The 27,910-nt window shown below is 43.9% G+C and overlaps 1 protein-coding gene across 1 annotated transcript; it reads right to left on the bottom strand.

Annotated features, from left to right (window-relative positions):
- Positions 1–409: 409 nt before the first annotated feature.
- Positions 410–27,440, bottom strand: tmem132a (transmembrane protein 132A). Its single transcript, XM_062967435.1, has 11 exons — positions 27,270–27,440; positions 11,644–11,858; positions 11,327–11,545; positions 9,596–9,999; positions 8,235–8,384; positions 6,600–6,792; positions 6,358–6,501; positions 5,632–5,837; positions 4,469–4,745; positions 3,041–3,232; positions 410–2,465 (listed from the first exon to the last, which is right to left on the bottom strand). The coding sequence occupies exons 1-11, from the start codon at positions 27,325–27,327 to the stop codon at positions 1,254–1,256; spliced, it is 3,270 nt and encodes a 1,089-aa protein (XP_062823505.1). The 5' UTR covers positions 27,328–27,440; the 3' UTR covers positions 410–1,253.
- Positions 27,441–27,910: the final 470 nt, after the last annotated feature.

Genomic DNA, 27,910 nt, shown 5'->3' with positions numbered 1-27,910 from the left:
TCCTTTGTTTCTTACTGAACAGACTAAGGCAAAGGAACCTGTGATTCTCAGATGTCATTGGACCAATTCTTATCAGTGCCCACTACCTTGGTCAGTGGTGAAGGTGGTGGGAATTGAAAGTCTCTAAGATCTGGATGAAGGTTTCTTATCCCTTTGATGTTTTTGCGGTGTGTTTAGGAAGTACCTTATTGCCTGTTATTTTCTAATGATTCAACTGATAAGGGAAAGACTTGAAAGAGCCATGTTCTGTGGAGACTAGTGTTCTTATCAGTGGGGCAATGAATTTGGTCTGGGATTTAGTCTAAAAGGTTTAACCCACTGCGCCACTGTGGGCTCCTGCAGGTGACTAAACAGGGCCTCCCAGTCACAAAGAAAGGCACCAGTGAATCATAAAACACTCAACTCTTGGTTCTTTTTTAAATTATTATTTATTCCATTTTAACAATGTAAGAATTAAAAATCTCCCATAAATAAAGGACTTGCTTGGCAACCTCCCAATACTACAGGTATAAAATGTGAGCGATTGTACAAAACTGTTAAGAACACACCAGGCACATGGCCAGGGGGTGGGAAGGAAAAAAAAAGCCGGCCAGTGCCTCCCTGGAGCTCGGCCCAGCTTCAAAGAGTAGGGTTTAGCAGTGGGAGAAAGAGCCCCAGGCTCAGACCACAGGAAAGACGGGACACTCGCTGTTAAAACCATCACAATGGACACAAACTGGCAATGAGAATCAAAGCAATAAGGGAGGCACAGGAACAGGGCCCAGCTGGGGTTCCCTTCTAAAGCACATCACAGCGTCTTGCTGCTGGCATATAGCTGCCTTGAAGTGTGCAACACCTTTCCTGCACCTAATAAAAAGGTCTTGGTGGGGAGGGGAGGGGAGAATCAATAAAGACACATGTTCTGTCTCCAGGAAGGAGAGCTGTAGTTCCACTGCATGAAAGTAACCAGAGGGGAAGGTGTTGTCTCTCACCTGTAAATCCCTCTTGTACCTTCAGTGGTACAACCAAGAAAGGAGATCTCTCTAACATAGAGAGTGGGAAGGGTATCTCTGGTGTCCCATTCCCCTCTCCCTTCCCTTCCCACCGCAGTCTGGTTTTTGCTCATGTGTAGAGCTCATTCTAGATGGGGAAAATAAAAAAGGTAGAGAAGCCCAGCTGGATGAGCCTAGGAGAGCACCCAAGGTGGAACAAATGCCGGTCCCTTATTGGTTTGCCCATATGGGTATGGGTGGAGAGTAAAGGAGAGCCTGAGATCAGGAACTGCCCCGGATTCTTTCCATATAGCTGCGCAGCTCGTCCGGATCATGTAGCCCCATGTCCTCGCATACCCAGCGGATGTCATCTTCGCTGGCCACCAGGATGGACTGAACAGCAGGCGCCGAGGTTGGAGGACTCGAAGCAGAGCCAGGAGGAGTGGCAAAGGTCACAAACTCCACACGTTTCCGCCGACCCCCCACCTCCCTGCCGTCTTTCTTCCGAGACAAGGTGGTGGTTAGGGCTGGGCTTCCTTGAGCTGTCGGGCCAAAAGTACTGGCAGAAACCAAGAGGGTTTCTGTTTCTGGCCCTGGGAGTGGAGCTGGGCTCTCTTGGGCTACAGGCTCCAGCCTCCCCTCTGGCCCTGCACAGCAGCAGCAACCCTCACCGGTGCCAGAAGGGTCCAGGGACAGGTCTTTGCAGTGCTGGTGGCGCAGATCCAGCTGCCGGCTGAGCTCCTCCTGGTCAGTGCCTAGCCAGACCCAGTTGTGAGGCTGCTGGGTTGAAGAGGCCGGCCCTGACCCGGCATCGGGGGGCTCCTTGCGTTGGTAACGAAGGACAAAGACCACACAGTTGATGAGGAAGATGAAGATGGCAAGGCAGAAGACACCCAGGAGAACATACATGCCAATTTCCAGATCTGTCACCCTTGCTGGGGCCTTCACCATCTCATCTTCCTCTTGTTCTGCTTCTTCCTCCTCATCTTCCACCTGATCAGCATCCTCATAGGAGCTTCCTCCAGGCCCCTCAAATTTGGTAATGGGTGGTCCCACTCCTATTGGTCCTCGCCTTCTTGTTCCCTTCCCGCTCTCTGTGACAGCTGCCACTGTCACAGCTTCACCTGACATAGCACCTTCTGCTCGCTGAAAGGGAGGGTCCCCATGGAGATGTGGGCTCTTCTGCCGTGGGCTACTTGTTGTGGAGATGCGCCGGCCAAAGTTTACTTCCAACCATGTTGTCCCCTGGGCAAGGGGAGCCCTGTGCTTGCCCTTGCGGCAAGAGTCTGGGGAATGGAGGCTGAGCTGCAGGAGGGAACCTTGTCCCGGTCCTTCAGCAATGATCGCTGGGCGAGCCTGCTCCTCGTCCAGCCGCACCGAGACCACATGAGGATTCAGAGAAGAAACCGAGAGCCCAGCATCCCGCCAGCCATAAAGCTCTACAGGAGCCAAGGTGTGATCAGTGAATGCCAGCCAAAGACTCAGGACTCCTTCCTGCAGGGAAAGGAAATGGGGATTAGGAGGAGAAAAAGCATGATCTGCAGTTGGCACACATGTATTAAAATAAACTGAGACTTACTTCAGATATATAATCCAACTCTTAGAAACTCTGTGTTTGAACTATAGCTTCCAGAACACTGAGCCAGCATGGTCAGTGGCACTGCTGGCCAGGAGATTCTGGGAATTGTAGGACCAACATGCTTTTTTTTTTTTTTTACAATATTGTATCCTGATCATCCAGATTATGCCTTCTGTATTTCTTCCAGAAACATACATAATCCTTTACACCAGCAGTTCTTAATCACTTCAGTCAGCATACAAATGCAGCATTCCACCCTCATTCTCTTCCTCTGACCTCTACAAGCCAAGTAGGGAATTTAACAACAAAATAATGTGACACATGTGGATTAGGAGAGAGATTTAGCATTGCTGATCTTAATAATGATTGCATATTTCCCATTATATCTTCTCAGTCCATAGGTTAGGACCTGGAAACTTCAGTGTACATAGTCCTTTGGGCCAAAAGGCTGAAGACCAACACAGCTGTTTGCTACCGCAGTATGTCTCACCTGCTTCAAAGAGCGCAGAGTTGAAAGTCCCTGACACATAGCAGTGAAGACATTTGGGTGTCCTTGCTCCACAGAAAGAGATAACGAGAGACCAGACACCAGCTGGGTCTGTAGCTCTGAGAGGGAGACCTTGTCATCTGATACCACCAGGGTCTGCTCCCCCAGAATAGAGTCAGAAACAGGAGAACGCACCTGAACCAGGAGATAAAAAGGACAAAATTACCTTCAAAAAGAGATTAGCCACCTACCAGAACTGTATACATAACGTCTAAGATCCTACATTGGCCTATAGCTCCACCATTTAGAGTTCTTCTCAGTGCACAACAGCAGTGAAACTCCATGAAGCACCCTTCCTGCTATCACTGCTGGGAAGGAGGTTGCAGGCTATGGAGAAGCTGCTAGTCTCAGACTGAAAATCTGTTGACCAGAGGGTTGGCAGTTCAAAGCCACGAGCTGAGGTGAGCTCCAGACTATCAGCCCTACCTTCTGCCAACCTAGCAGTTCAAAAGCATGCAATGTGAGTAGATCAATAGGTATGGCCTCAGCAGGAAGGTAAAAGGGCGCCCCGTGCAGATATGGAACAAGAGCACCTCCCCATGGCCAGAAGTTGAGCATCGCCTCCAGACGCAAGAGATGAAAAAAGGGTAAGACCTCTAACTCTCTGTGTGTATGTTGTTGTGTAAAAGGCTTGCCTCATATGTGTTCTGTAATCTGCTCTGAGTCCCTCTGGGGAGATAGAGCAGAATATAAATAAAGTGCATTATTATTAAGTAAAGCGCACTTGCCTTTTCCTTCCTCTGGAACCTCAGAGCAACAAATCTCCCCCCACCCATGCCCACCCCCCACCCCCTACCTCCCACCTCCCATCCCCACTATTTTACAACAGCAGTTGGATCTTCTCATGGAGACTGATAGCTACTAGGCAGTGGGAGGTTTTGGAACCCAGTTCAAGGGGAAGTGAGTAACATTTCCCCATCCAAAATTGGACAGGCTGTTGGCCATTGTTTGTTTGTGATATTGAAAACTGGCTCCAAGAAACCAAGCAGAAAAGTTGATTTTCCACAGGTGACTGTCAGAAATATGTAAATGTTCAAAGCTTGAAAATGTTCATTTTTTTGAACCTAAACTCCCTATAATCCCCTTATGAACTTTTTAGAATCCAGATTCCCCCAAACACCATGTCTATGGTTGATGGACTCAGGAAGTTTGGTCCAAAAGGTAATTTTTCCAACTGCTATTAAACAGTTATTTAAAATACTGATGGGCTAGCAACTTTCATGACACAAACCACTGAATATATATAAAGCCCAATCTTGTATACAGCCCTTCTGCAATTTATAGTCATTCCACTTTGAAGCAAGCATCTCACCCAACTCTACTGTAGCAAAGAATGAATTCTTCCTTTGCGCCCTGCCATAGGTTACTTACCTCCACAGATGTCATGCCTGGTTCACGGCCAATCACCACACTCCCCCCTTCCAATGTTGCCACTCGTGGGTCCTGGATTCTGGCATGTGCCTGCACCAGATGTGATACATCCAACAGCCAATCAGAGCTTGGCATGTAGGTCAGGTGCCGGCCACCATCTAAAGGGTGAGCCACAAAATGGGCCAGGAAACGAACACCAGCCCGTTGGTATTGCAGGCGACATCCACGACCTCTCCTCTCCGCTTCCTCTCCACCCTCTTCAGGCTCAGCTGAACTGCTGCTCAGAGAAGAGAGGATGATCATACTTGGCAAATTTTTAGACTCTTAGAACCACTTTGCTGATGTTATCCCAGTTCTCCTGTAAAGTTCATGCCATGTACTAACAGTTGAATGCCAATAAAAATTGCAGTGTGGTTAAAAATCTCACACCTTTCTTCAGATACCACCCAGAGCTGACCTCCTCAGTAGAAGTTATCACCCAATTTTACATGTTTTATTCTCTTGGAGCAAGGAGCAACAACCAGATATAATAAAACACTGGAGGAATTACAGTGAGGAATTTCCACTCATTCAGGCAACAAACACTGCTGAAATAGTTTAACAGTCTAAGTCTTTTGACTATTTAATCCTCAGGTGCTACGATAGGATGAATATTATAGTAGTTTTCTTCCTCCTGCAGAAGAAAACAAACATTCTTCCACAGTATTCTCCCTATGTTCAAATATATCCAGTGTTGTTGACAGAAAAAAAGGTTTTTCAGCTAAAAAGAAATTTGTACAAAATTCACTTTTATCAGATAACCCTGTTTTCTGCACAGAAAACAAATTCCCCAAGCAACAAACAGGTTTTTATGCAAAATTCCACATGTTTCACTCTTCAGAAAATTATACTGCAACACTTCAGGACATCTGAATATGGCAGGGAAATTATTGCTGGTCTGTTATTATTTCCATTGAGTTTCCTAACTGTTTGACCTGGGAACAAACAGTAATAAATATGCTTTCCATCCTACTGGAGTCTGAATCCCCACCTCCTTCCTTTCCCTGTTCAGTATTCAATCTTACATTATGCTTCAAACAAAGTGGCATGCAATCTCCCACTAATGGGGCCTAAAGAGTAGTAGGCTCAATGCTGCTAGACCTTCATGGCTCCACAGCTCTTACCCATCAGGAGTTGGCCCAGGAACCCTCCAACCTCGTACTTGCTCCAGTGAGGTGTCTGTCAGCTCAATGCGCAGAGGCAACAATGGGGCCCAGACTGTAAAGAGCAGTGAAGCATGCAGTCGACGGTACCAGAAATCCACCCGGACGCCACGTGCTCCTCGGCTCTCTTTCCCACCAACATAGACAGCGTCACACACATCTGAGACCTAAAAGTGAGTTTTGAGAACACAATACTGTATGCCAGAAAGTCAGAATCTTACCAACAAGAATGTTTCCACATTTGACAGATATTCAGTATCATATTCCAAGGACATAAGCAGAGTGTAGCAAAAACAAAGAGCTTTCTGATACTTTATAGACTGATAAGTTTTATGTGGTAAGTTTTAACTCTCAGGGGCTGTAGCCCAGATACATATGATGAAGGGGGCTGTGATCCATGGAGGCTGAAAGAAATATTGGTTCTTAACTATGATATGACTGTTTCCAGCAGATAAGGGATGAACCTCTTGTAGAATAAGTTTGCTTCCCTAAATGGAGGCACTGGAAGATCTTTCTTTTTCCTGCCTACCTGGAACAAGTGAGAAGATCAAACCCATAAAAATGAAAAATTGCTAGTCTTTAAGTTTTCACCAAACTTCGCTGTTCTTAAAAAGCAATATGGATATTGATCCTGGAAAGTTTCCAGAGAATTGAAAGTATCTTTGGTGAGGCATACCAGTTTCTTACCTGCAAGACCTGCTTGTTAGAAGACTCACAGCCCATCTGCTCTGTCACCTCAAATACTGCTCCCCCTGTTTCTACCACAATCAGCTTCACTGGCACTGAATGAGGAACCCCTGTTAGGAGTGCAGTATTCACAATCTCCTGCTCCTATGGAAGACAAACCAAGATAAGATGGTGAGAAACCAGTGTTACAGTCAATTCTGCTACAACATGGGGACTGGGGAAATAGGAACTCTAGATCTCACCTTCACCAAGGGAACCAAGGCCCGGACATCTCTTTCTGACACCTGGATCTCCCACACCATCTTGTCCTTCTCGGCTTCTGGGTCCTGGCCTGGGTACTCCACTTGCCAGGTGACAGGACGTGTAGATGCCAGCCCCCCTGTGCTGTTCTCCACCATGAAATCCAGATATAAGAACTCAGGAGAATCTATTGCACTACATGGAAAGAACAAGAAAAAACAGAAGGCTAACCAAAGAGGACAGGAGAACACCGAGCCTAGAAGAAGGCTAGGTATTGGTGAATATGATATGTTTGTCTTCAGTGGAGCTTGGGAAAGTTACCATTTTTTGGACTAAAGGTCCCTCTGACCTGCAGCCATGATCCTGAACTACGAGGGCTATCCACAAAGTAGGTTATGTTTTGGATTTTAAAAAGGACAAAGTATAGGAGAAATCATTTACCATATGCAGCTGAAAGACACATCCCAAAACTACAATCTCATGTAATCCCCATTGAAATGTAGGCACGTCTCATATAGATAAATGAGTTTGAAAAGTACTGCTCCAGTAAATTCCCCGCTTGTGTCCTCAGCCCTTCCCCTTCTCCCTTCCTGCAGCGTAGCCAAAACGCCGCGCTGCCAGCCACGCCCCCATTGTTAGAAACGGAGGAGAGAGGGGGCAAATTTACTGGGGCAGACCTTTTCAAACTCATTTATCTATATGAGACATGCCTAGATTTCAATGGGGATTACCTGAGATTGTAATATTGGGATGTGCCTTTCAGCTGCATATGGTAAATGATTTCTCCTATACTTTGTCCTTTTTAAAATCCAAAACGTAACCTACTTTGTGGATAGCCTTCGTATATGGTGCTAAAGTTCTCAGCATAGCTGAATACTATTCTTACATATCACAAAATTGCTCCTATCAAGTGTTAAAATATTTACTTATGGTAAATATAGTGTTACTGCTTCTTGAGTGTGACAAGAAGCTAGCCATGCAGAGCAAAACTGGGCATTTTTTTGCTCAGATCATCTTTCTTGCTGTGAAGCAGAAAGGGCATGGGGAACTTTGAATGACAGTGGCACCCAGTGGAGGATGGTGGCTTCTTTGTCTTTGAATCAAGTGGTGGCTTCTGTCCATGGTCTTTTAGTCCAAACTTTAAATGAGCTATGCAAACTGCTGAGTGCAAGCCCCAAAATAAGTTCAGTACCTTGGAAACTCAGACTTAAACCCACAGCTTCCAATAGCATGGGAGCCATCCACTGCCACTGGCAGAAACCCAGTAGAAGCTGTTCTTCTGATGGCCTTCTCCACTGGGAAAGGTGGAAGAGGGAGAACATACTGTATATAGTGCAACATCATTTGGATGTACTCAAGTTGCCTCCAACCAGCATCATGAAATAGTAATCTCTCCCAAAGAAGGGGGGAAAGGGATAGCAATAGGTTGAGCACTGCTGGAAGAAGACATCTCTGATCATTGTTTTGTGAGCACTACTTTCCCACTGGCCTTTCCAGTTCCCCACCTTCTCACCAACAACTCCTTGTACTGAAAATGGCTCTGAATACCCAATCAGTTTGGCTGGATTTGGCATCTATCCACCTCTGAAGGGGAGAGCCCCACTGATGATTGCAGCTGCCCGGTTGACATCACCTACCGCCAGTCCAACCCACTGCCAATGGAGCGGCGACAAGTGACCAGAGCGGTGTGGTGTTTGGAACCCTTGAACTTGTCCAGCTTTGCACTCCACGCATCTGGCCTCGTGGGACGAGCAGCCAGGACCTGTAGCCCTTTCTTCACCTTGATACTGCAACAAGAAATACAGCAAAAGTGATTTAACTGAAATTATACTCTCTCCCTTCCATTACAACCAGTACAGCATACAGACAAACAGAGGTCAGTACACTATCACAACTTTGAACTTGCTAGACTAAGACTGAGCCAGGATTAGAGCATTTGAGGTCTTACATTATTTGAAAATATGGCAAACCTCATCAGAAGCATAACATAGCAGTGGGACTATGAAGTCGAACCACAAATCATGAACTCCCTAGTTCAAATTTTGCTTCATGACCTAAATGGCTCATTCACTTTCCTTTAGTCTCAGTTCTCTACTCCCATCCCCCTGAGTAGGAGGAGTTGCACTTCAAAGTAAGCAGGGACACCTGCTGCTGGGTTGCAGCCCCAAGAAACACATGTAAGTGTTTATATGGACTGGCCCATGAGGTCACGAAGAATCGGAAACGACTATGAGAATGAGCAGCAGCAACAACACATAACACACACATACATTGCAATGGGTTTTTTTTTAAAAAAAAAATCTTCATTGACACCAGTTGAAGGTTTGGAAACATCTCACTGCAGTAACAGAGAGGCAATGGGAGAGTCACAATGTTGGGAATAAGTTACTGTCCCACCTCAGCAGTTATCCTGAAAATGATTCTAATTCCATGTTCTTTAAAAGTCTCATTAGTCTCAAAGGAAGTTTTTTTTAAAAGCCCAACTGCAGTGGGAGAAAGGCAATTTGGATTAGATGGGGAAAATGTGCTTCATTGGAGAGAGAAATGTTCAGGCATCTCCTTCCATGTTTTTAAAACCTCAGGCATGATGGGAAAGAAGTAAGGAAATTCTTTACTTGTGTTCATTGTTGATAAGGACAGAAGAATCTTTGTCAAGAGGAAAGGGAATCTCCCATGGGACAGATCTACCCTCCAAGGGCATGTTGTCCAAGGCTGTTGTCAGGTCTACAACCCAACAATGTATCTGAAACACTATGAATGCTTGGAAGCACTCAATATTGAGCATTATTATTCATGATGGTGATTCATAACCATTCACTGTGGCTACAATTATGATAATTGTGGTAGTGGAAATGGTGATGAACATGAGGATTTCCTTATGGAGTTACTTTGTAATACAATGAAACCAGCAAATTACAGCAAGAAGAGGGATGTACATCATCATCATCATCATCATCATCATCATTTACAAGTATTACAGACTGGCTTTTAAACTCACCGAAGTGTCAGCAGATCAGCAGTAAAGTTTTGCTGCAGGATGAGGGTGGCTGTGAAGAGCTGCCCAGGACGCAGAGCCATGTCAGGGACCCGGACCATCACATTGTCATCCAGCCGAACTTCCTGGCGCCGTGGAGGGCTCATCACTCGGATATCAACAGGGCCCACATAGTGCAGCTTCTCCTTATTGCCTTCACTGCCTGGACGTGGTTTTTCCTGGGTCTGTGCATGGGGGCATTCTCCAGGGATTTTCCCTGCCAGTGGGGGTTCTAGGGTGTAGTACAACTCAGCCCGGACAGGCGTGATGTTCAGGTCTTCTGATTTGTGGGGGTTGGTGGCAGCCACTGGAGGAGAGAGCCATTGAGCAGGGAGCTCTAGTTCCACTACACATACCCCCAGGGGTGCCTAGTCAGGAAGAATAGAGACAGTCAAACCTCCTCTGTCACTTTCCCCCTAAGGTATATTAAACTATACAACAACATCCTACTAAGATAGCTAATTGGTCTAGTTAGCGAAGCAGTCAAATCCACAAGGGGGAATTGTGTATCTTTTGTGATGAAGAACATGAGTAAGTGTAGGGATGTCTTGGATTACAGCATTCCCCCTGCCATCTCCTGAGTCTCCATGCTAGAATAGAGATTCTGGGAGGTACGTTCCAAAAAGGTTTTTTTAAAAATATCATTGGACTACAACGATTACAATCTCTAAAGAAATGCTTGGTGATCTAAAAGAAGCTGTAATGCACCAAATACATGCTACATCATCCTCATTCTTGACATACTAAGGGGAGGTCTCACTTACCATTGCTTCCCAGGAGAATAGGAAAATCTGAAATGACTGGGACCAAATCAAATATGTATTTAATTTGGTGCTAAACTTTCCAAGTGTCCTACTTCTTTGACAAAGCTTTCTTAAGCCATCCTAGTACTTCAAGAAAACAGGTATGGCTTTGCACAAAAAAGTACACCGTTTTCTCTGCAGAATTCCTCCACAATACTTCATAACATTCAAATACCAGGAGAAAACTGAAAAATTTCTATCCATCTATTATTTTTCTCAAAGGGCTTTCCCTCCAAGAAATCTGGGGAGGAGGCAATTAACCGGGCCTATCCCTAGGCCTAAGGCTGCCAACTCTGTCTTGCTCTTTATCACCATAGTCCAATGCTACTTCTTTTTACTAACCTTCTTTTCTACCCATTTGAGTAAGCTGTCTTGGCAGCGAATGTGACACTTCTGCATTTTGAAGTTGTTATATTAAATAGAGCAGGGTGAGCTAACAGGAGGAATGTCACATCAAGAGAAATGTCAGACTCACTCTGACATTACCAGGTCACCAGCACAAAAGGCAGATCTGACAGTTACCACATGCTCACACTGAGGGTACTGAGGGATTTTTGCGCTAGTCTAAACAGATGCATTGTGTGAAACACTTGCCCCCTTTGCCATAGGATATTGTTGAGAAGCTTCGGAGAAGGAGCTAATGGGATACACAGAAGGTCTGGTTGAACTACTGACATTCTGCAGCTCTTTATTTGGTGTTGTTGTTGTTGTTGTTTGCTTTCATTTCTGGCTCATGGCAACCATCAGGCAACCTTATCACGGGCTTTTTAAGCAATATTTGTTCAGAGGAATCTTGCCCTTGCCTTCCTCTGAGACTGAGGGAGTGAGATTTGCCCAAGATCTCCAGGTGGGTTTCCATGACTGATCAGGGCTTTGAACCCAATATACTGACCTGAAGATGGCAGGCGCGATGAACCACCTGAGCCTGGTGAAAGACATATAGGGTGACACATGGCAGGGGCTTCTTTTCTGACATCCAGTCCTGCCCCTGGAGATGGAACAGGACTCTGGTGTAAGGCTCATAGGGAGACACTGTGCCCTCAATGGACACAGCCCGAACATCCCAGGTAACAGAGGTATCAGTGGATTGAGAGTCATCAGTTGGTACCACCTGAAGAAGAGAAAGAGGATGAGTGTGGAAGCTCTCAGAGAGTTAGCCAAGCAAATAAGGAAACTTGGCTTCTTTACTTAAAGGAGGATGCTTCCTACCTGCTGGGCAGTGAAAGGCTGGTAGGTAGCTTGGATGGTTGGCTTCCCTGTGAGCTGACGGTGGAGAAAGAGGAAGGTCTCTGAGCGGGAGCTGAGAGAGGCATTTCCTGGCAGGTATCGATCTGTTCGCTGAAGACGGAAATATTCTGGGCCATTGAGCACTTTTAGTTCAGCCGGCAGAAACACCACATCAGGGGGATCAGATTCACAACGCACTGCAGGCAGGAGACCACCTTCATCAATAACAGATTATGCAGCCCCTTCTACACTCCATAATAGGTGTTCTTCCCCAATGCTCAGTCCCTTCCAGAGCTTTCAAAAAAGCAAGGTGTATCTAGAAATCACTAGGGGATTTCATCTGATCAGAACTAAGGACTGAAACCCAACAATGTTTTATGGCATCAGGCCTTGGATCAGGAATAGTCCCAACAAATGATGCATGGCCAGATCCAGACTCCATAAATATCCTGCCCTTGATTACCCTTACAAATTTGTCTGAGGTCTTTAAATCTGAACCTGGCCATGCATCATATGCCTCACAACTTCAATTGGCCCTGTTTCTTCAATTGGGCCTTAATTACGTGGTTACATGCTTTCTTCTTTCATGTATGAAATGGGCGCAACACATTCTGAAAAGATAGAGAACCTCTTAAAATGGCCTCTGAGGAGGAAGTATATTTGAGTTAGCACATTCGTTCATCAGTCCCTGTCTGATCAATGTCCTTATATGCGCTTGAGAGCACACACTCTATACCTGAAAAACTCTTTCTACTAGAGGAGGCTAATTCTTGTTATAAAGCTGGATCACTGGTCTGGAGCCCCAGGTCAGATTCAAGGCCACATATCCTATGAACAGTCTAAATCAATTTCTCTACTTAGTTGGCAGGCTGTTGCAGCTGATTACTGAAGTTAAAATAAATGGTAAAAGAAGGGTAAGGAGAAGTGGAGTTTTCTTTTAAGAAGCCCTTAGAAAATAGTTTGGCTGAAATGACATACAACCTCCCTTAAGAGAGAATAAAGAGAGCAGAATAATGACTGGACTTCTAGATTATGATCTGTTTTTGCAATAGAGTTTTCTAGTGCGTTAATACCCATTATTCGCAGTTTGTCACCACAAAAACAGATCCAGATCATTCCCATGGTTTCAGCCACGAACTTGGCTTATTGGTTTTGGAAGCATGCATTTAGATGCCAAATTCACAAATGCATACCAGGATAATGGCACGACATGATGAAGATATGATATAACTTGTCAAACACTGCTTGCAGTGGCATTATGATGCATTGTGGGTTTCAGGTTTCTATTATTCTTTCCCAATGCCCAATTCTTTGAGTGGCTGCCAAACTGACAGCAAAACAATATATGTGAATATAAAAAAAATCAAGCCCATTCAAGATGACCTGTATATCTGTGTATTTTTAACCACAGATTAATGTTTAGCTGAATTTTCAGTTGATTCTTAATGCAGAGCTTGTGAAGTTACTTGAAAAGATTAATGATATAATGACATGCTGAAGCATACAAAACAGAGCAATGATAGGATGTTACTCTAAATCTTTCCAGAGTATCATCCAACCAGTGCGGTTATAGACAGTTTCAGCATTGCATTATATTCATTCAACTTTTGAGCAAATGTTCGAGCTCTGAGTCTTAGTATATATTTATTAATCTGAGATATTTAGCCCACACAGATATTTGTATGACTATTTAAATCTTGACTTGTTACTTTTACTGGAAATGTTGCTGCACTTGATATTTTTCTAATGTTTCTTTGAGCATGGTTTTACCAAAGAAAAATTGCTACAACAAAGGCAGTGATGGTGATGTACGGTAAGTGGAACAGATGAAACTGAGAAGAACAAAAAGAAGTAAGTGATCACCAGATATCTCCTATCTGTTTCAAATAATGGTAGGGAATGGTACCTATTAAAATAACCAACTGCACTGTATTCAAATTAACTGGAGTAAGTTGAGCAGAAATACCCAATTAATACATAAAGAATGGTCTATAGCAGCTTAAAGATGAGGCTGTAGATTGATGCAACTGGATGTAATGAAATCACATAGAAATAATCCTCATAGTTCTAAGTGTCTGATATAACGCTATTTGCCTACAGCCTTGGTAAGAAACCCAGAATGGTTTCAGAATACAGTTTCACTGTACAATTTTATTGCTTTGTTCGTGGAATATTATGAAGGTCTAAATGGCATGGAATCTTAAAACTGCAGTCACAGGGGATCCCAAGAATTATCTAATACAGAATAGAAATCCACAGCAAAAATCCCTGACAGAATGCCACCCAACTTCTGTTTTAAAAACTCCAGTAAAATGCTTTTTGTACAAGTCCTTCCCCAGCCCTCTCTAATTCTGATCATGCCCACCATATCCCTGGTTACTGGTGCTGAGGTTTGGTTTTGATACATTTTAATGATGTTTTTATACCCTGCTGTTTTTAATTGTTTACTGTAGTTAGATTGTTATATGTATTATGTTTTTAACTGTGTTTTAGTTGATATATTTTGTTGTATGCTTTGGGCTTGGTCCTGCATGTAAGCTGCCCTGAGTCCCTTTGATGAGATGGTGGCAGGGTATCAAAATAAAGTTATTATTATTAAAGTTATTATTTTACCTTCCTAGTGTTTAGCTGGAATGTCCTTGTTTGCAGTTGGAATTCATTGGTTTGGATGTGATCTTCAGAGCATCAGTAAACATCTCTTCAGATATTTACAGATGGTTCTCATGTCACCTCTCAGTCTTCTCTTGTCCAGACTAAACATATCCAACTGCCTCAATCATTCTTCACATAACAAACCCATTACCATTTCCACCACCCACGTCTTGATACGATGATTGACTAACTATTGATTCCCTTCTTAAACTGTGCGGCCAGAGCTGGACACAATATTTTATGTAAAGCCTGACCACAGCAGAACAGAGTAGTACTACAGTAGAGTCTCACTTATCCAACACTCGCTTATCCAACGTTCTGGATTATCCAACGCATTTTTGGAGTCAATGTTTTCAATACATCGTGATATTTTGGTGCTAAATTTGTAAATACAGTAATTACTACATAGCATTACTGCGTATTGAACTACTTTTTCTGTCAAATTTGTTGTATAACATGATGTTTTGGCGCTTAATTTTTAAAATAATAACCTAATTTGATGTTTAATAGGCTTTTCCTTAATCCCTCCTTATTATCCAACATATTCGCTTATCCAACGTTCTGCCGGCTCGTTTACGTTGGATAAGTGAGACTCTACTGTATTAGTTTCCTTGAGCTCTGCACCAAATGTCTGTTGCTGCCGCCTAATATTGCATTGGTTTTTATCTCCTGCCACATCACATAACTGACATATTTTGCTTGTGTCTAAAATGATCCCTACATTATTTTCATGTGCACTATAACTGCACATCTAATTATTTCTGTCCACGTGTATTACATTCCATTTTTTAAAAAACAAAAATCATTTTGTTCTCCAGTGTTTAAGGTTATTTTGAATCTTCTCTCCATCTTCTGAATTCTTAGCTGTACCTGCTAATTTGGTGTCATGCACGAATTTGATGAGCTTGCTTTCTGTTCCCCCACCCAAATCATTTATAAAGATGTTGAACATCAGACTCAAAAGAAACCCTCTATTACCACACTCATCACTTTTATCAGTACAATTCATCTTTAGAAATAATCTGCCAATCAACTAGAAATCTAACAGTAACATCACTTTGGCCACTCTGATAACTTGACCACACAAGCCTCATAGGAACATTATTCCAAACCTTACAGAAATCAGGATACATTACAGTCACAACATTTCCTTCACATTCCAGGCTACTAACTCTATAAAAATAGAAATTAGAATGGTCTGGGCCATTTTCTAAGTCACACAAAAGCAAATCCATCAAGGAAGTCTTATAGCCTAGTGATACAGGAGTTCCCCAGGGTTCCAGGTAGTCGTGCCTTTTTCCAGGATAATCCATTCAATTATCCTCACCTTTGGTTGTCCTCCCCCTCTTTCAACAGTCACCATTCCATGCACAATCCTCACAATCCTCATGGAATGGGTGTAGGTTTACACTTCCTTGAGATTTGTTCCCCTTCAGGTTTGACTTGGTAAGGATCATACTTACAGATACAGTGTATTGTGGGCAAGTCTAGACAGATAAAAAACATAGGCTCTCAGTGATGCATGTAGCTTTTGGAGTGTATCTAGGGTTTTCTGCCCTTAACCCAACTTCATTCTGCTTCAGGAAAGTCGGGGATACTCCGAACTACAGACTATCCTAGGATTTTGTGACTATCTGGATCAGGTTCAATAGGTCCAATCCACTGTCCAGACAAATACCACCATGACCATTTCCCTGTGCTGGTCAGGACAGGGGAAGAGGATGGCTCATCCCTGTGTTGCCATTGGCACTTCCCACCGGCCACGGAATTTGCTGCAAGTGCCTGGAAGTCATGTCTGCTGGCGTCAGGATAAGAAGCCTCATGACAGCAAGAAGGAGCGGGTCACTCCATGGCTGGTAGGGAGAAGCTATGGTGACACAGAGGACAGGTGGACATCCCAGCAAGGCTGATGTGGTCTTGACCCTTCTGGACTATCTGGATGCCAATGTAACGCCACAGCAGATTTGGCCCAGTGTGTTTGGCTGCTATCACAGTCAGTCCGGCCTGTCCCTAAATTAAGTGACCGATGTAAAAGAGGCTGACGTCATATACTTGTTTGAAACGTAACATTCATAAGTTGTAGTCAGCAAACTCAAAACACAAGGATAACACTTCCAACAGCCAAATGGTTAAAATGCTGTTAATTGTCTGAGGCAGGCCCTTAATGTGCAATATTAATGTGACATTCACAGATAACTTCCCACCTCTCTTTAAACCATCCACAAAGGTTGTACTGAAATGCATAGATTCAGAAAATGCATGAATGGTAGTGTGAGATGTATGATATTTGGCAGTTTGATATAAAGCAACCTAGTTTTGTTTATGAGATTAGACAGATTTCTAGCCCAGGGCACTGATACCACATCTCCTGCCAAGGTCCATCTCAAGATGGCTTCATGCTTGAGTGGCAGCTGGGAGACAGAACTCCTACCTTTAAAATAACCAATCATGCTTTTTTGAATGAATCCTAAAATTATTTCACTCCAATGTAGTACTTTAAGCCTCAAGTGAGCAGATTCAAACATCTTACTGATTTGAAAAATCAATCCTTGGTTTTGCCAACTGTATCTCATAGCACATCATGTCTTAAGATATCAGAAGGATACTGTACAGTGTAAGAGAGGGTGTTCTACAAATAATCCTTTTCTGAAGTTATTGCTATCATTAAGGCAAATATTGGGTTATCATTCAGGACTGTGAGCACCATCACTGCGAATGGGGAAGATGGCAGAGAAAGAGGGAAGAGAAGGAGAAGGAAGGATATTCTTGTTAATTTCATAACATACTTTAAAGGGACAAAAGAAATGAATCCCAATTTCACTTCTCACTGGCTCCTTGCTCTTGGTTAGCATCCTAATTACTTTTCGCACATCCTGTGGATTAGAAGTGAAACCCTTTTTGGAACAGAATTAACTATAAGTAGCCCCATGGTTCTTTTTGAATTATTTCTTCTTCTATTCAATGCACCTGGGGAGGCTGAGAGCTGAAAAAGAGAACCAAGAGGGAAGCAGGAGAAGGTCTTCTTAACCCTTTTCTCTGTGGGTTGTTTTTCTACCAAAGGCCTCTCTCCTGCTGCTTCCTTTTCACTTTGCACAGCACTCCTCTCTCCAGCTTGGAAGGGTTAAAAGCAGCTAAGGAAGTTGCTTTTCAGAAAGAAGGCACTCTCTACCTGTGCCAGTCTTTGCATTATAGTCTCAAAGAAAACAAAACCTTACTGAAAAGTATAGAGCTCCATGCTCTCTTTTCCCTACGAAAACCTGATGAAGCCATTTTGCTTTTGTTCATTGCCATTGATGAGGAAGCTGTTCCTGAAATAGATGGACTCTAAAAGGAAGAAGCAGTGTTAACTAGGAATAGCCAATATGCAATGTTGTACAGAGTGTGCAGGTAAAATGGAGGTGGTCAAAAACCAACCCACAAATAAAAGAATACCCACAACAGCAAATAACAAAATCTTTTTCAAGTACTTCCTTAACCTCAGGCCGGTTAGCCAATCTACCTAGATCTCAGAGCCTGGGCCCTGTTCTCCAGTCCTTGGGATGAGGGGCAGATTTTCGGAGTGAGAGTGCTACTTTGACAATGATTTTTTATTGTGTGTGTTGTGTGTGTGTGTATATATATATATTCATCATTGTCAGATTCTGTATTATTTAAATGGACAACTGTGTGCACCTATGGTTAATTCTTAAAGTACCATGCTTATTGATCTCACCAGGGCCCGCCCTCTGTGACACAACAAGGAAGGAATCGCTTAGCCTCAGTTTGATGCTGAAAGCGCAGGGCTTGAGATTGCATCATCTTGGTAACCCTATATTCCATAGGCTTCTAGGCTTCTCTATTAAATATATAGGTTCTTGGGGTTTTTTTTGTTATACTGAAATTATTTGGGCAACAATTTTTTTTATTTAAATAATCAACTGTTTAGGAACAGATCCCATTTATTGCTATGGAACTCATTGCCAAATAAGCCCTTGGTTGGCTTATCATACCACAAGCCATTATTACAACTTGACACCGGTACTAATCAAAATGAAAACCATGCACCATCCATCATATTATATAACATCATTTAAGTCAGTAGATGACAGTGGTTTGAGTGTTGGAATAAGAGTTGAGACAACCAGGTCCTAATCCCCACTCACCCATGAAACTCACTGGGTAACCTCTGCTCGATTACTTCTCTTTTGGCTTGACTGAACTCAGGGCTCATCTACCTGAAAGCCCACCAGTGGCCAAGAAGCAGGTCCTGGGTGTCTACATGACACCCAAAGACCTCTGTTCCTTATTGTAGGATGAACTAGATTAAGCTGGGAAAAGAATCCCAGCTGCATATATATGCTTTTGGGATCTATGCTGGTAGTGAAGGGGACACTGAGAGATGGACAGGACAGTCAAAATGTCTTTGCTGAGAACAGACCTCCCTATGTTTTTGTTCTCTCAACAATGAGTGCACATAGCCATCCTCGGACATGCTAAGTGAGCTCTCTTGTCTTTTTTATTTTTATTTTTTTGCTTTTGCTCCTTTCACTTATTCCCTCTCGATGTACATATATGCAAACACAGATGTTCTGATTCAAAATAGTTCAGATAAGGAATACTCAACCTGTAACCATTTATGTTATTATTAAAAAGTAGACCTCTGGCCATTTCTTTTAGTTTCCTGGGTTGCTGTTTTGCATTTTTAGCCATCTGTGTGATTCCTGGAGAGTCCCAGAGGCATAAAATTGGCCTTTCGTCCCACTATAGTTGCCCACCCATGCAGTAGCCATTTTAAAGCCTTGGCTGTGTCAACTGTGCCACTCTTGTTTGCTAACATTTTAGCTGCCTTTTGAAAAGAAGTGGGGGGATGTTTTTATAGTAAAGGATTTAAATACATTTAAACAACTCAAAAGCACAGGACACGTTTAGAAGAACAACAAGATGAATGCAAATTGTACAAAGGGGGGAAAGGTGTCCTTTTTGTAAAACAAATCCGATTATGAGCAGCACCTAGATTTAGAAAATCTGCCTCTGTGATGCTCATGGAAAGCCTGGCATAAACCTAAGGAATTTGCATTTTGGCTTTTTTTTTTCACTTAGAAATTCAAGCCTTATCTTCTCTTGATTTCTCTGGGCACCCAGAGATCGGTATGAACACACCATCAGATGAGGAAAGGGAATGAAAGCAAAGTAGCTGAGAAAGAAAGGGAATTCCAGTTATGCATTTAACTCTTTGGACTACACAGCCATAGCCAGAGAACTGACCAGCTCTCAGCAGACACACACACACACACACACACACACACACACACACCTCCTTTTGATTGGTCTCCATGGAATTAATAAGCCACAACCAGGTCAGATTTCTGAAAGAAGCGATCGACAACCCCAGTGTTAGAAGAGGTTTTCCTTTATGTGAAGTAGTGCTCTGAAAGGACTAGTTAGCATTAATTTAGCAAGGAAAAGCTGGGATTAGGGATAATGGAGAGGCATCCTTTTAGAAAGATGCAGTACATTTCACCTCAAAGCTCTCTTGAACACAATGGATGTCCATTTTCCCCAAAATAACACAGATCCACTGTGGTTATATTCTCTCCTTTATTTTTGGCATTCTGATCCAACAGCACCAGCAAAGGGCTAGAGATCGGAAACAAACCGAGGCTTCCACTATTCGCTTGTATAATTTTAAATCGTATTTGCTTTTTTAAAAGTTCCATTTTAAAACTGTATGCCCTTTTAAGGGATTTTCATCAGGTGCCTCTGTGAGAGTAAACAAGCACAACTCTACTGGCTTCTACTGACAGTACCTCCTTAAAATTTCTTACCTATTCCCTAATATGCCTTGTTTGGTTTTATTAATATTTCTAGCAACACCTCCGTTCCACCTGGGATTTGAGGTTTTTCAAAGCAGCCATTTTAAAGCTGTGAGATGAATATGGGAGGAATACTGAAGGCAATTTTAAAAAAGCAATCCTCTGGAATATGTATATTTAGCTTTCAAGGTTTGACTTTGACTGGGATTTCCCCAGCCTCCAAACAATGTTAAAAAAATGATACCGATGCTGCTTTTAATTAACTGAAACCTAATTAGAGGCTCCATGAACTACTCTTTATGTGGAAAGGAGAGCATGTCTATAGCCTGAGGGTGTGTGTGTGTGTGCTAGTTGTAGTAATAGCAATAGTAGATTATCCATAGGGAAAATTGTTGCAGTGCTCCATCAGAGCATGGGAACTACATTATGAACATCAACTAATAGGAAGATTTTTAAGGCTGGTGCCTTGAGCCTCACTGCTTTTCAGCTACTCTTCACAAATAATAGCTCCAGCTGTTTTGGCAAGCAAAGAAAGCCTTCACAGATACAACCTTAGTGAGAAATAGAGATGCCCGTCTGTGTCTCTGGGGAGAGTTCAAGCCCTATGGATGCTGCTGCTGGGAAATGGGCAAGCTGCCAAGGCTATTAGTAGCCCTGAGGGGAAATTTAGTGCCTTGTGCCAGCACTAAAAGTAGGAATAGCCCATGACATCTCAACCTGTAGAAGGTGATAGTTCTGGTCCTTCAAATTTGGTAAAACTGGCAAAAGGTCAGAGTCTCCTACAGCAGATGAAAGAAGCAAGCAATCTTGGGAGGGTTGCCAATTCAACTCAGCTTTGTCCTCCAATACGTTTGAACAGTCTGCTGATCCTCAACATTTGAGTCAGCTCTGTTATTATGTTCCAACTTGTAAAAAGGTGACAACCCCAATAATCAAGTGTGCTGAAATGCTCTCCCAAAATTATCTTATACACACACACACACACACACACACACACACGGATTGCTGCATCGCATCTTTCTACCATGGAGGCTCATATGCAGTGCATACAGCAAACTTTCCAAATCTCCACATTCCAAAGGTGTTGGATGACAACTCCCATCATTCCTGACCAGTTCATGTTAGCAGTCCAGTTTGTTCGCAGAATCTGTAGAGTCGCCTGATCAAGAATACACAGTTACCTTCTGCCTGGGTGCAAATCTGAACCCCAGTGTCCTTGATCTAAAACCAAAAACTTAATTCCATTTCATCTTGGTGCTCTTGATGTACAATCAGTGCTTCAAAGATCGCACTGCATAAGCAGAATGGAAAGCCCAGCATAAGGCAATAGGGAAAGAGGGACTAGTTACCCTTAATCCTCTTGCTGCAACAAATGACTTCACTGGGAACAAAAGCTAGCACAATTGTATCCTGTATTCCCTGCAAATTCCTCCCTCTGCTTGTGTTAACATACATTTTATGGTACTGGGTGGCATCCATAGTCAATGGGAATCATCACAGGCACAACAGGTCAGTCCTGCCTTTTTATGACACCTTCCCATGCTTCTAGATGAATGCAAAAGCATCAAAACAGTACTCAGCTGTGGCAGGAGAATTCATGATCAACACACATCCAGTATGCTTCTAGGACTTAATGCAGCCAATAATTTCCCTGCATTTTAAATTCAAATGCATCTGGTAAGAAGGGAGCGAACCAGACCAAATGTTGGCAATAATAGAACCTAAGATCTAGGATGACAGGAACCAACACAGGCTGTAGGCTGGGTTTCCATGTTTTCAATACAAACCATCTCCTTTCCTAACCATCAGCAGGGTTGCTCTGCTATTACTGGCCAAGAATGGTCCAAACTCAGTTAGTAATCATAGCTGGGAAGGTTCTTGGAGGCGACCCAATCCAACTCTTGATCAATTCCAAATCTACAATGTAGGATGCAATTACAACATCCCTAACAAATTAACCCTCCCCTCCAAAACCTTCACTTCTTAAAACACCCTGTTCCAGAATCAACTATTTCCCTAATATTTCACTAAGGATACATCTATGTTGTAGAATTAATGCGGTTTGACACCAGTTTAACTGCCATAGCTCAATGCTATGGAGTCAGGGGAGCTGTTTGGTGAAGCATCAGCACCACTTGGCAAGAAGGCTAAAGACCTTCTAAAACTATAACTTTCAGGATTCCATAGCATTGAGCCATGTCTGTTAAAGTGATGTCAAGCTGCATTAATTCTACAGTGTAGATGCACTTTTAGTCTCTGCAATTGCAGTTTTTCATCCAGTGGTTCTAATTCTGCCCTCTGGAACAAGAGAGGACACGCCTCCTATGTCTTCTGCCTGAAAGCCTTTCAAGCATTTGGAAATGCTATCCTGCCTCTCTGAAATCTCTCCAAGGTAATGAGTAGGAGGATCAGCATTAAAAATGTTGAACCTAGTTTTCAGATATTACTGGAGGAGCCAAACTGAAGACATCATTTTTAATTCAGGGATCTGGATGATGTCTACCTGCCTAATACATCAAGTTTGTGGGTGAGAGTTAGTCAGTGAGTTTTGAACGAAGCTTTATGAATGTGCATGTGACATTTCAGCTCAGGGAACTAGGAAGTATTATTGAGTGTCATTTGGTACCACAAAGGATGAGTAAACACAGGTATGCATGCATATCTGCATGCATGTGTGCACAGACATCACCCTTACAGACGTATTAAATTCAGCCTACACATATGAACAGCCAAAAAGCAAAATGGTGCAAACCAGACTCAGGACAAAAAAAAATCTAGAGGGTAGATACATTTCCAAAAACAAAGTAATCTATTTTAATTTCCTTGGTTGATTTGAAAAATATGATTTTTAATACATTTTCTATTCTTCCTCCTTCTCAACTTCTTACAAAACACAAGAGATTTGGTATCAAAATATATGGTTTAAAATTATTAATTTATTAAATTTACAGAATCACAAGAGTTGGAAGAGACCACCAAAACCATCCAGCCCCACTCTCTGCCTTGCAGGAATAGGCAATCAAAACACTTCTGACAGATGGCTATCCAGCCTGTTTAAAAATCTCCAAAGAAGGCAACTCCGCCGTACCCCCAGGCAGCATATTTTCTGCCTTCCTTTCAATATGGAATTCAAGGAGGCTTGAAGTACAGTCAGCCCTCCACAGTCACTAGGATTAAGGGCAAAGGACCCCCACGAAAGTGGAAAAATGGAAATAAAAAGCCTACTTTTTAGGGCTGAGGGAACAGCTCTGTAAGGATATTTAGGATCACTGTCTGCTGAAAGCTGACCATAGAATTGTCCTGAAGGATTTTCAAATGCCTAATCAAACCCACAAATAATCGAGTCTGCACATACTACACCTCCAAATGTAAAGAGTTCACTGTATAGGGAGGGAAACTGAAAGCTGTCAGATTGTATTTCAAATATGGATCATGCTGAGTGAGGGAGTCTTTTCAGGCAACTCCTTGGGCTGCCCAATTCTGATTTTTTTCCTTTTTACTAGAAGTCCTAGAATCTCCCAGGCACTGCTCCGATTCTGGGGATGCAAATCTTAAAAACAATTTCCTTATTCCCCCCCCCCCCCCCCCCCTAAGCTCTAAGTCAACTGCATGGCTTTTTGTATCAAGGAGTTACAAAAATTCACTCTCAGGATGATACAGTCAGCCCTCCATACCTGTAGATTGTATATCTGTAAATTCAATCATCCACAGCTTGAAAATATTTTTTTTAAAACTCCGAAGAGCAAACCTTGATTTTTTTTTGCCACTTTTGCCTGCATTGTATATAATGAAACGTGTGCATCCACAGATTTTGATATCCACAAGAGTACTGGAACCAATCCCCAGTGATTACCAAGGGTCCACTGTTGCACCCATTTTCAAGAAGACTGATTAATGGGAGATTGCCTGCTCCAACACTGTACACAAATGGGGTGGGGCATTATGCACTTACGGCCGTAATGCTGCCTCCATAAATGGAGTCCTCTTACTATCCCCACCTGCTCTTCTGCATGACATGTATGCAGAGCATCAGATACAAATACCCTGCCACCCACTACCCCATTGAACAATGAGTCCCTGAAATGCTGCTGAAATGTGAGGATCTTTATCATACCTCCCCCAGGCTGTGTGTTGCTCTAGCTCCCCCTGAAGAAGGAGCAGATGGCTGAGAGATACCATGACATCACCCCCCTACTCTCTAAAAGGAGAATGAAACAAGTGGGCTCTTTACAACTTTGGCTTCTTCCTCCCTTAGGGTGTGACCTCCATCACCCCTGCCCACTTCTCAACGAATCCCTGCCTATTCCATCAATTCTCTCCTCCTTAGCTTGACAGCCTGATCCAGATATAACCTCCCCTCTTCATTTGGTATTGATCTAGCCCCTCCCTCCAAACTGGCGGCTGGGGTGGCCAAAGTGTGTGGAGGCAGTGGCACTCCCCCCACCCTGAAGTCCTAATATATTCCCCTGTTTCTCTCTCCTGAAATCACAAAAACTCCTTCCTATTTCATGCCATCTTGTGTAGCCCAGTTTAAATCTCCATTAGAACATCCACCAAGTTTGCAATCGCATCCCTCATAGGCACTACAAAGCACAAATACAACACACATAAAACACACCCAATCCTTGCAAAATTTGAAGCAACGGTAGAATCCCCTGGCCACTACACAATTCCCTCTTCTTTCATAATATTTGTTCAAAATGAGCCCCCTTGATGGCAAAAAACAAAATTAAAAAAATCTAGAGATGCTGAGCTCAAAAGCAGCCTTTAACCCAAAAGCAGCAGAGGACTTAATCCACTTTATCTTAATGGAACAATGATCCAATATATGAGAGTGGAGGAAAACCCTAGGAAATCCTTCTCTGGCCAAACCTTGAACCAACCTGGTAAGGTACAATCAGATACTACAAGTAGTATATCTCTGTCAAGAACACAATGTGGGACCAAACTAAGAGATGTCTTCTATACCCACAGAGATGGCTCTCTGTACAGAGATTCAAGAGATGGCTGTCTGTACCAGCTTCTCCATGTCTAATGCCTTCCAGATGCTGGCTGGGGGTGATGACAGCTGTTGCCCAACACATCTGGAGGGCAGCTAGATGGGAACACATATACCGTAATTCACAGAATCATAGAGTTGGAAGAGACCTCATGGGCCATCCAGTCCAACCCCCTGCCAAGAAGCAGGAAAACCACTTTCAAAACACCTCTGACAGATTTCCATTGAGCCTCTGTTTAAAAGCCTTCAAAGAAGGAGCCTCCGCCACACTCTGGGGCAGAGAGTTCCACTGCTAAACAGCTCTCACAGTGAGGAAATTCTTCCTAATGTACAGGTGGAATCTCCTCAACTGTAGTTTGAAACCGTTGTTCCGTATCCTAGTCTGCAGGGCAGCAGAAAACTATCTTGCTCCCTCCTCCCTATGACGTCCCCTCACATATTTATACACAACCCTCATCATGTCTCCTCTCAGCCTTCTCTTCTGCAGGCTAAACATACCCAGCTCTTTAAGCCATTCCTCATAGGGCTTGTTCTCCAGACTCTTGATCATTTTAGTCGCCCTCCTTAGAAACATTCTTTAATTGTAAGATGTCACCCATTGTAAAACGCACGCTAATTTCAGTTCCATCAACAGGGAAAAAACCCCAATGCACACACACACACACATATATATATATATATATATGTACATGAAAAGCACTTATGATTCTAAGATGAACCCCGTTTTTAGAGAGGTTTATTATATGGGAGTCCCTGCTGGCACAGCAGGTTAAACCACTGAGCTGCTGAACTTGCTGACCAAAAGGTTGTCAGTTCGAATCCGGGGAGTGGAGTGAGCTCCCGCTATTAGCCGCAGCTTCTGCCAACCTAGCAGTTCGAAAACATGCAAATGTGAATAGATAAATAGATACCACTTCTGTGGGAAGGTAATGGCACTCCATGCAGTCATGCCGGCCACATGACCTAGGAGGTGTCTATGGACAATGCCGGCTCTTCGGCTTAGAAATTGAGATGAGCACCAACTCCCAGGGTCAGACACAACTAGACTTAATGTCAGGGGAAAACGTTTACCTTTACCTATTATATAGGGCGGGAAGTGAATCTTAGAATAGAAGAATTACAGTATTGGGTCATTGTCTTAAGATGCTCTTTTAGACACATCTGAGAGCGGACCCTTGCCTGGCCAAGATACTTCAAAGTCCTGCCAATAACTACAGAAACACTTGATTTCCCCACATTGTTTTTAGAAAGAATAATTAGCACCCTATAATTCTAGTCCTAGAAATGGAGATGAGCACCAACCCCCAGAGTCGGTCACAACTGGACTTAACGTCAGGGGAAAACCTTTACCTTAATTCTAATCCTATCTTCTGACTTTTGCACATATGAAAAGAGATAGAAAAACATTCATAGGTGCAGAGAACAGAATAAACATCTATCCCACAGGCCGTGATGTGAAGGTGGCGTAAGGGGGATGAAGAAGAGAAGGGCTGAATGGGGTGAGATATTTATTATGATTTATTGCAGAGGGTGACAGGCTTTGGGGAGCTCTCTCTCCCTTGGAGATGGGGCTTGGCTTGTGCAGAGAAAGGTGCCCCCTGGGACCCCTCTGGTCCTGCTGGAGGAGGGGAGGGGGCTGCCACCCAAACCCTAATTGAATGATTGAATTACAGCAGGAGCAGACCTGGGGCGACGCATTTGCATGACAAGGGCAGTCCCCAAGGGGAAAGTAAGGGACATCAACCCACTCCCACTCCAGCAGCAGGTAGTGCTCCGATGACAAACAGCCCAACTCTCCGGGGCTGGGTGCGTGGGGCTCAGAGCAGGTCCCTTTAAAGGGGCCGCTGACCATTCCGTGGGGGAAATCTATGGGGCAGAAGGTGTGTGTGTGTGAGAGAGAGGGGTCCATTAGCTCCATTCACACGCAAAGAAAAACAAACGCGGGTTCTCTGTTTCCATGGCGATCCACAAAGAAGTGTTTTCTTTCTTGGGGAAAGGGGAGGGGGTGTTCTTTTTCCAATAAGTAACGAGGGTAATTATTATTATCCCCCCCCCCCTTGTGGATGGATCCACGCCCCCCCCCCCCCCGAGGAACAACCAGCCAGAGCCTAGATCCGAGAGTGGGCTTCCCTGGGGGGCTGCGAGGGTCTCCCCGACCCACTCACCTCGGGGAGCGGAGGCCAGCGCGGCCAGGGCGAGGAGCAGGAGGCGGCGGGAGCCCATTCTGCCTTAGATGCGCATCGCCCCACTGTCCCGGTCGAGCGGCGCGAGGACTCAGCCGAGGCTGGCTCGTGCGCTTCTGCCGGAGCCGCGCGCCCCTCCTCCCCCTCCCCTCCCTCCCTGTCCTCCTGGCCCAGACAATAGAGCGAAAGGGGAGGGAGGGGGACAGAGCACATGGGATCCGCGCTAACCCAACCGCGCCGCTGGGTCCTAGCGCCCGCCAGGTGACCCACTGCCCTACTAGCCGCGCCACGCAGCCCCAGGGCAGACAAGCAGGCAGGCAGGCAGGCAGGAGAGGACGGCGCCGTCCGAGGGAGAGAGGGAGGGGTGCTTGGCTGGGGGAAGCGGAGGAAAAGGGGCCGGGGCAGGAAGAAGGCCAAGGGGACTCCTCCCAAAGCAAGAAAGCCCCCGCCCTTTCATACCCCACGCTCTCATCTGCACTGAACATTTAAGGCCGTTTCAAACCGGCGTTGAAGAAAGTGCAGATGATTAGACTTTTGAACTGATGCGGTTTGACAGCACACTTTCACAGCCATGGCTCCATGCTGTGGGATATTGAGAATTGTAGTTTGGTGAGTGAGGCGGA

The sequence above is a fragment of the Anolis carolinensis genome, chromosome 1 (assembly GCF_035594765.1).
Source record: "Anolis carolinensis isolate JA03-04 chromosome 1, rAnoCar3.1.pri, whole genome shotgun sequence".
Lineage (NCBI taxonomy): Eukaryota > Metazoa > Chordata > Lepidosauria > Squamata > Dactyloidae > Anolis > Anolis carolinensis.
The sequence above is the reverse complement of the archived record's forward strand: the minus strand, read 5'-3'. Positions and strand labels throughout refer to the sequence as shown.

Excerpts from the sequence above, each read along its gene's own strand:
- tmem132a (XM_062967435.1), bottom strand. The coding sequence starts at position 27,327 with ATGGGCTCCCGCCGCCTCCTGCTCCTCGCCCTGGCCGCGCTGGCCTCC. Across the intron at positions 8,385-9,595 it reads GCTGATCTGCTGACACTTCG|TATCAAGGTGAAGAAAGGGC; the intron begins GTGAGTTTAAAA and ends TTCTTGTTGCAG. Across the intron at positions 3,233-4,468 it reads CAGGCATGACATCTGTGGAG|GTGCGTTCTCCTGTTTCTGA; the intron begins GTAAGTAACCTA and ends CTCCTGGTTCAG.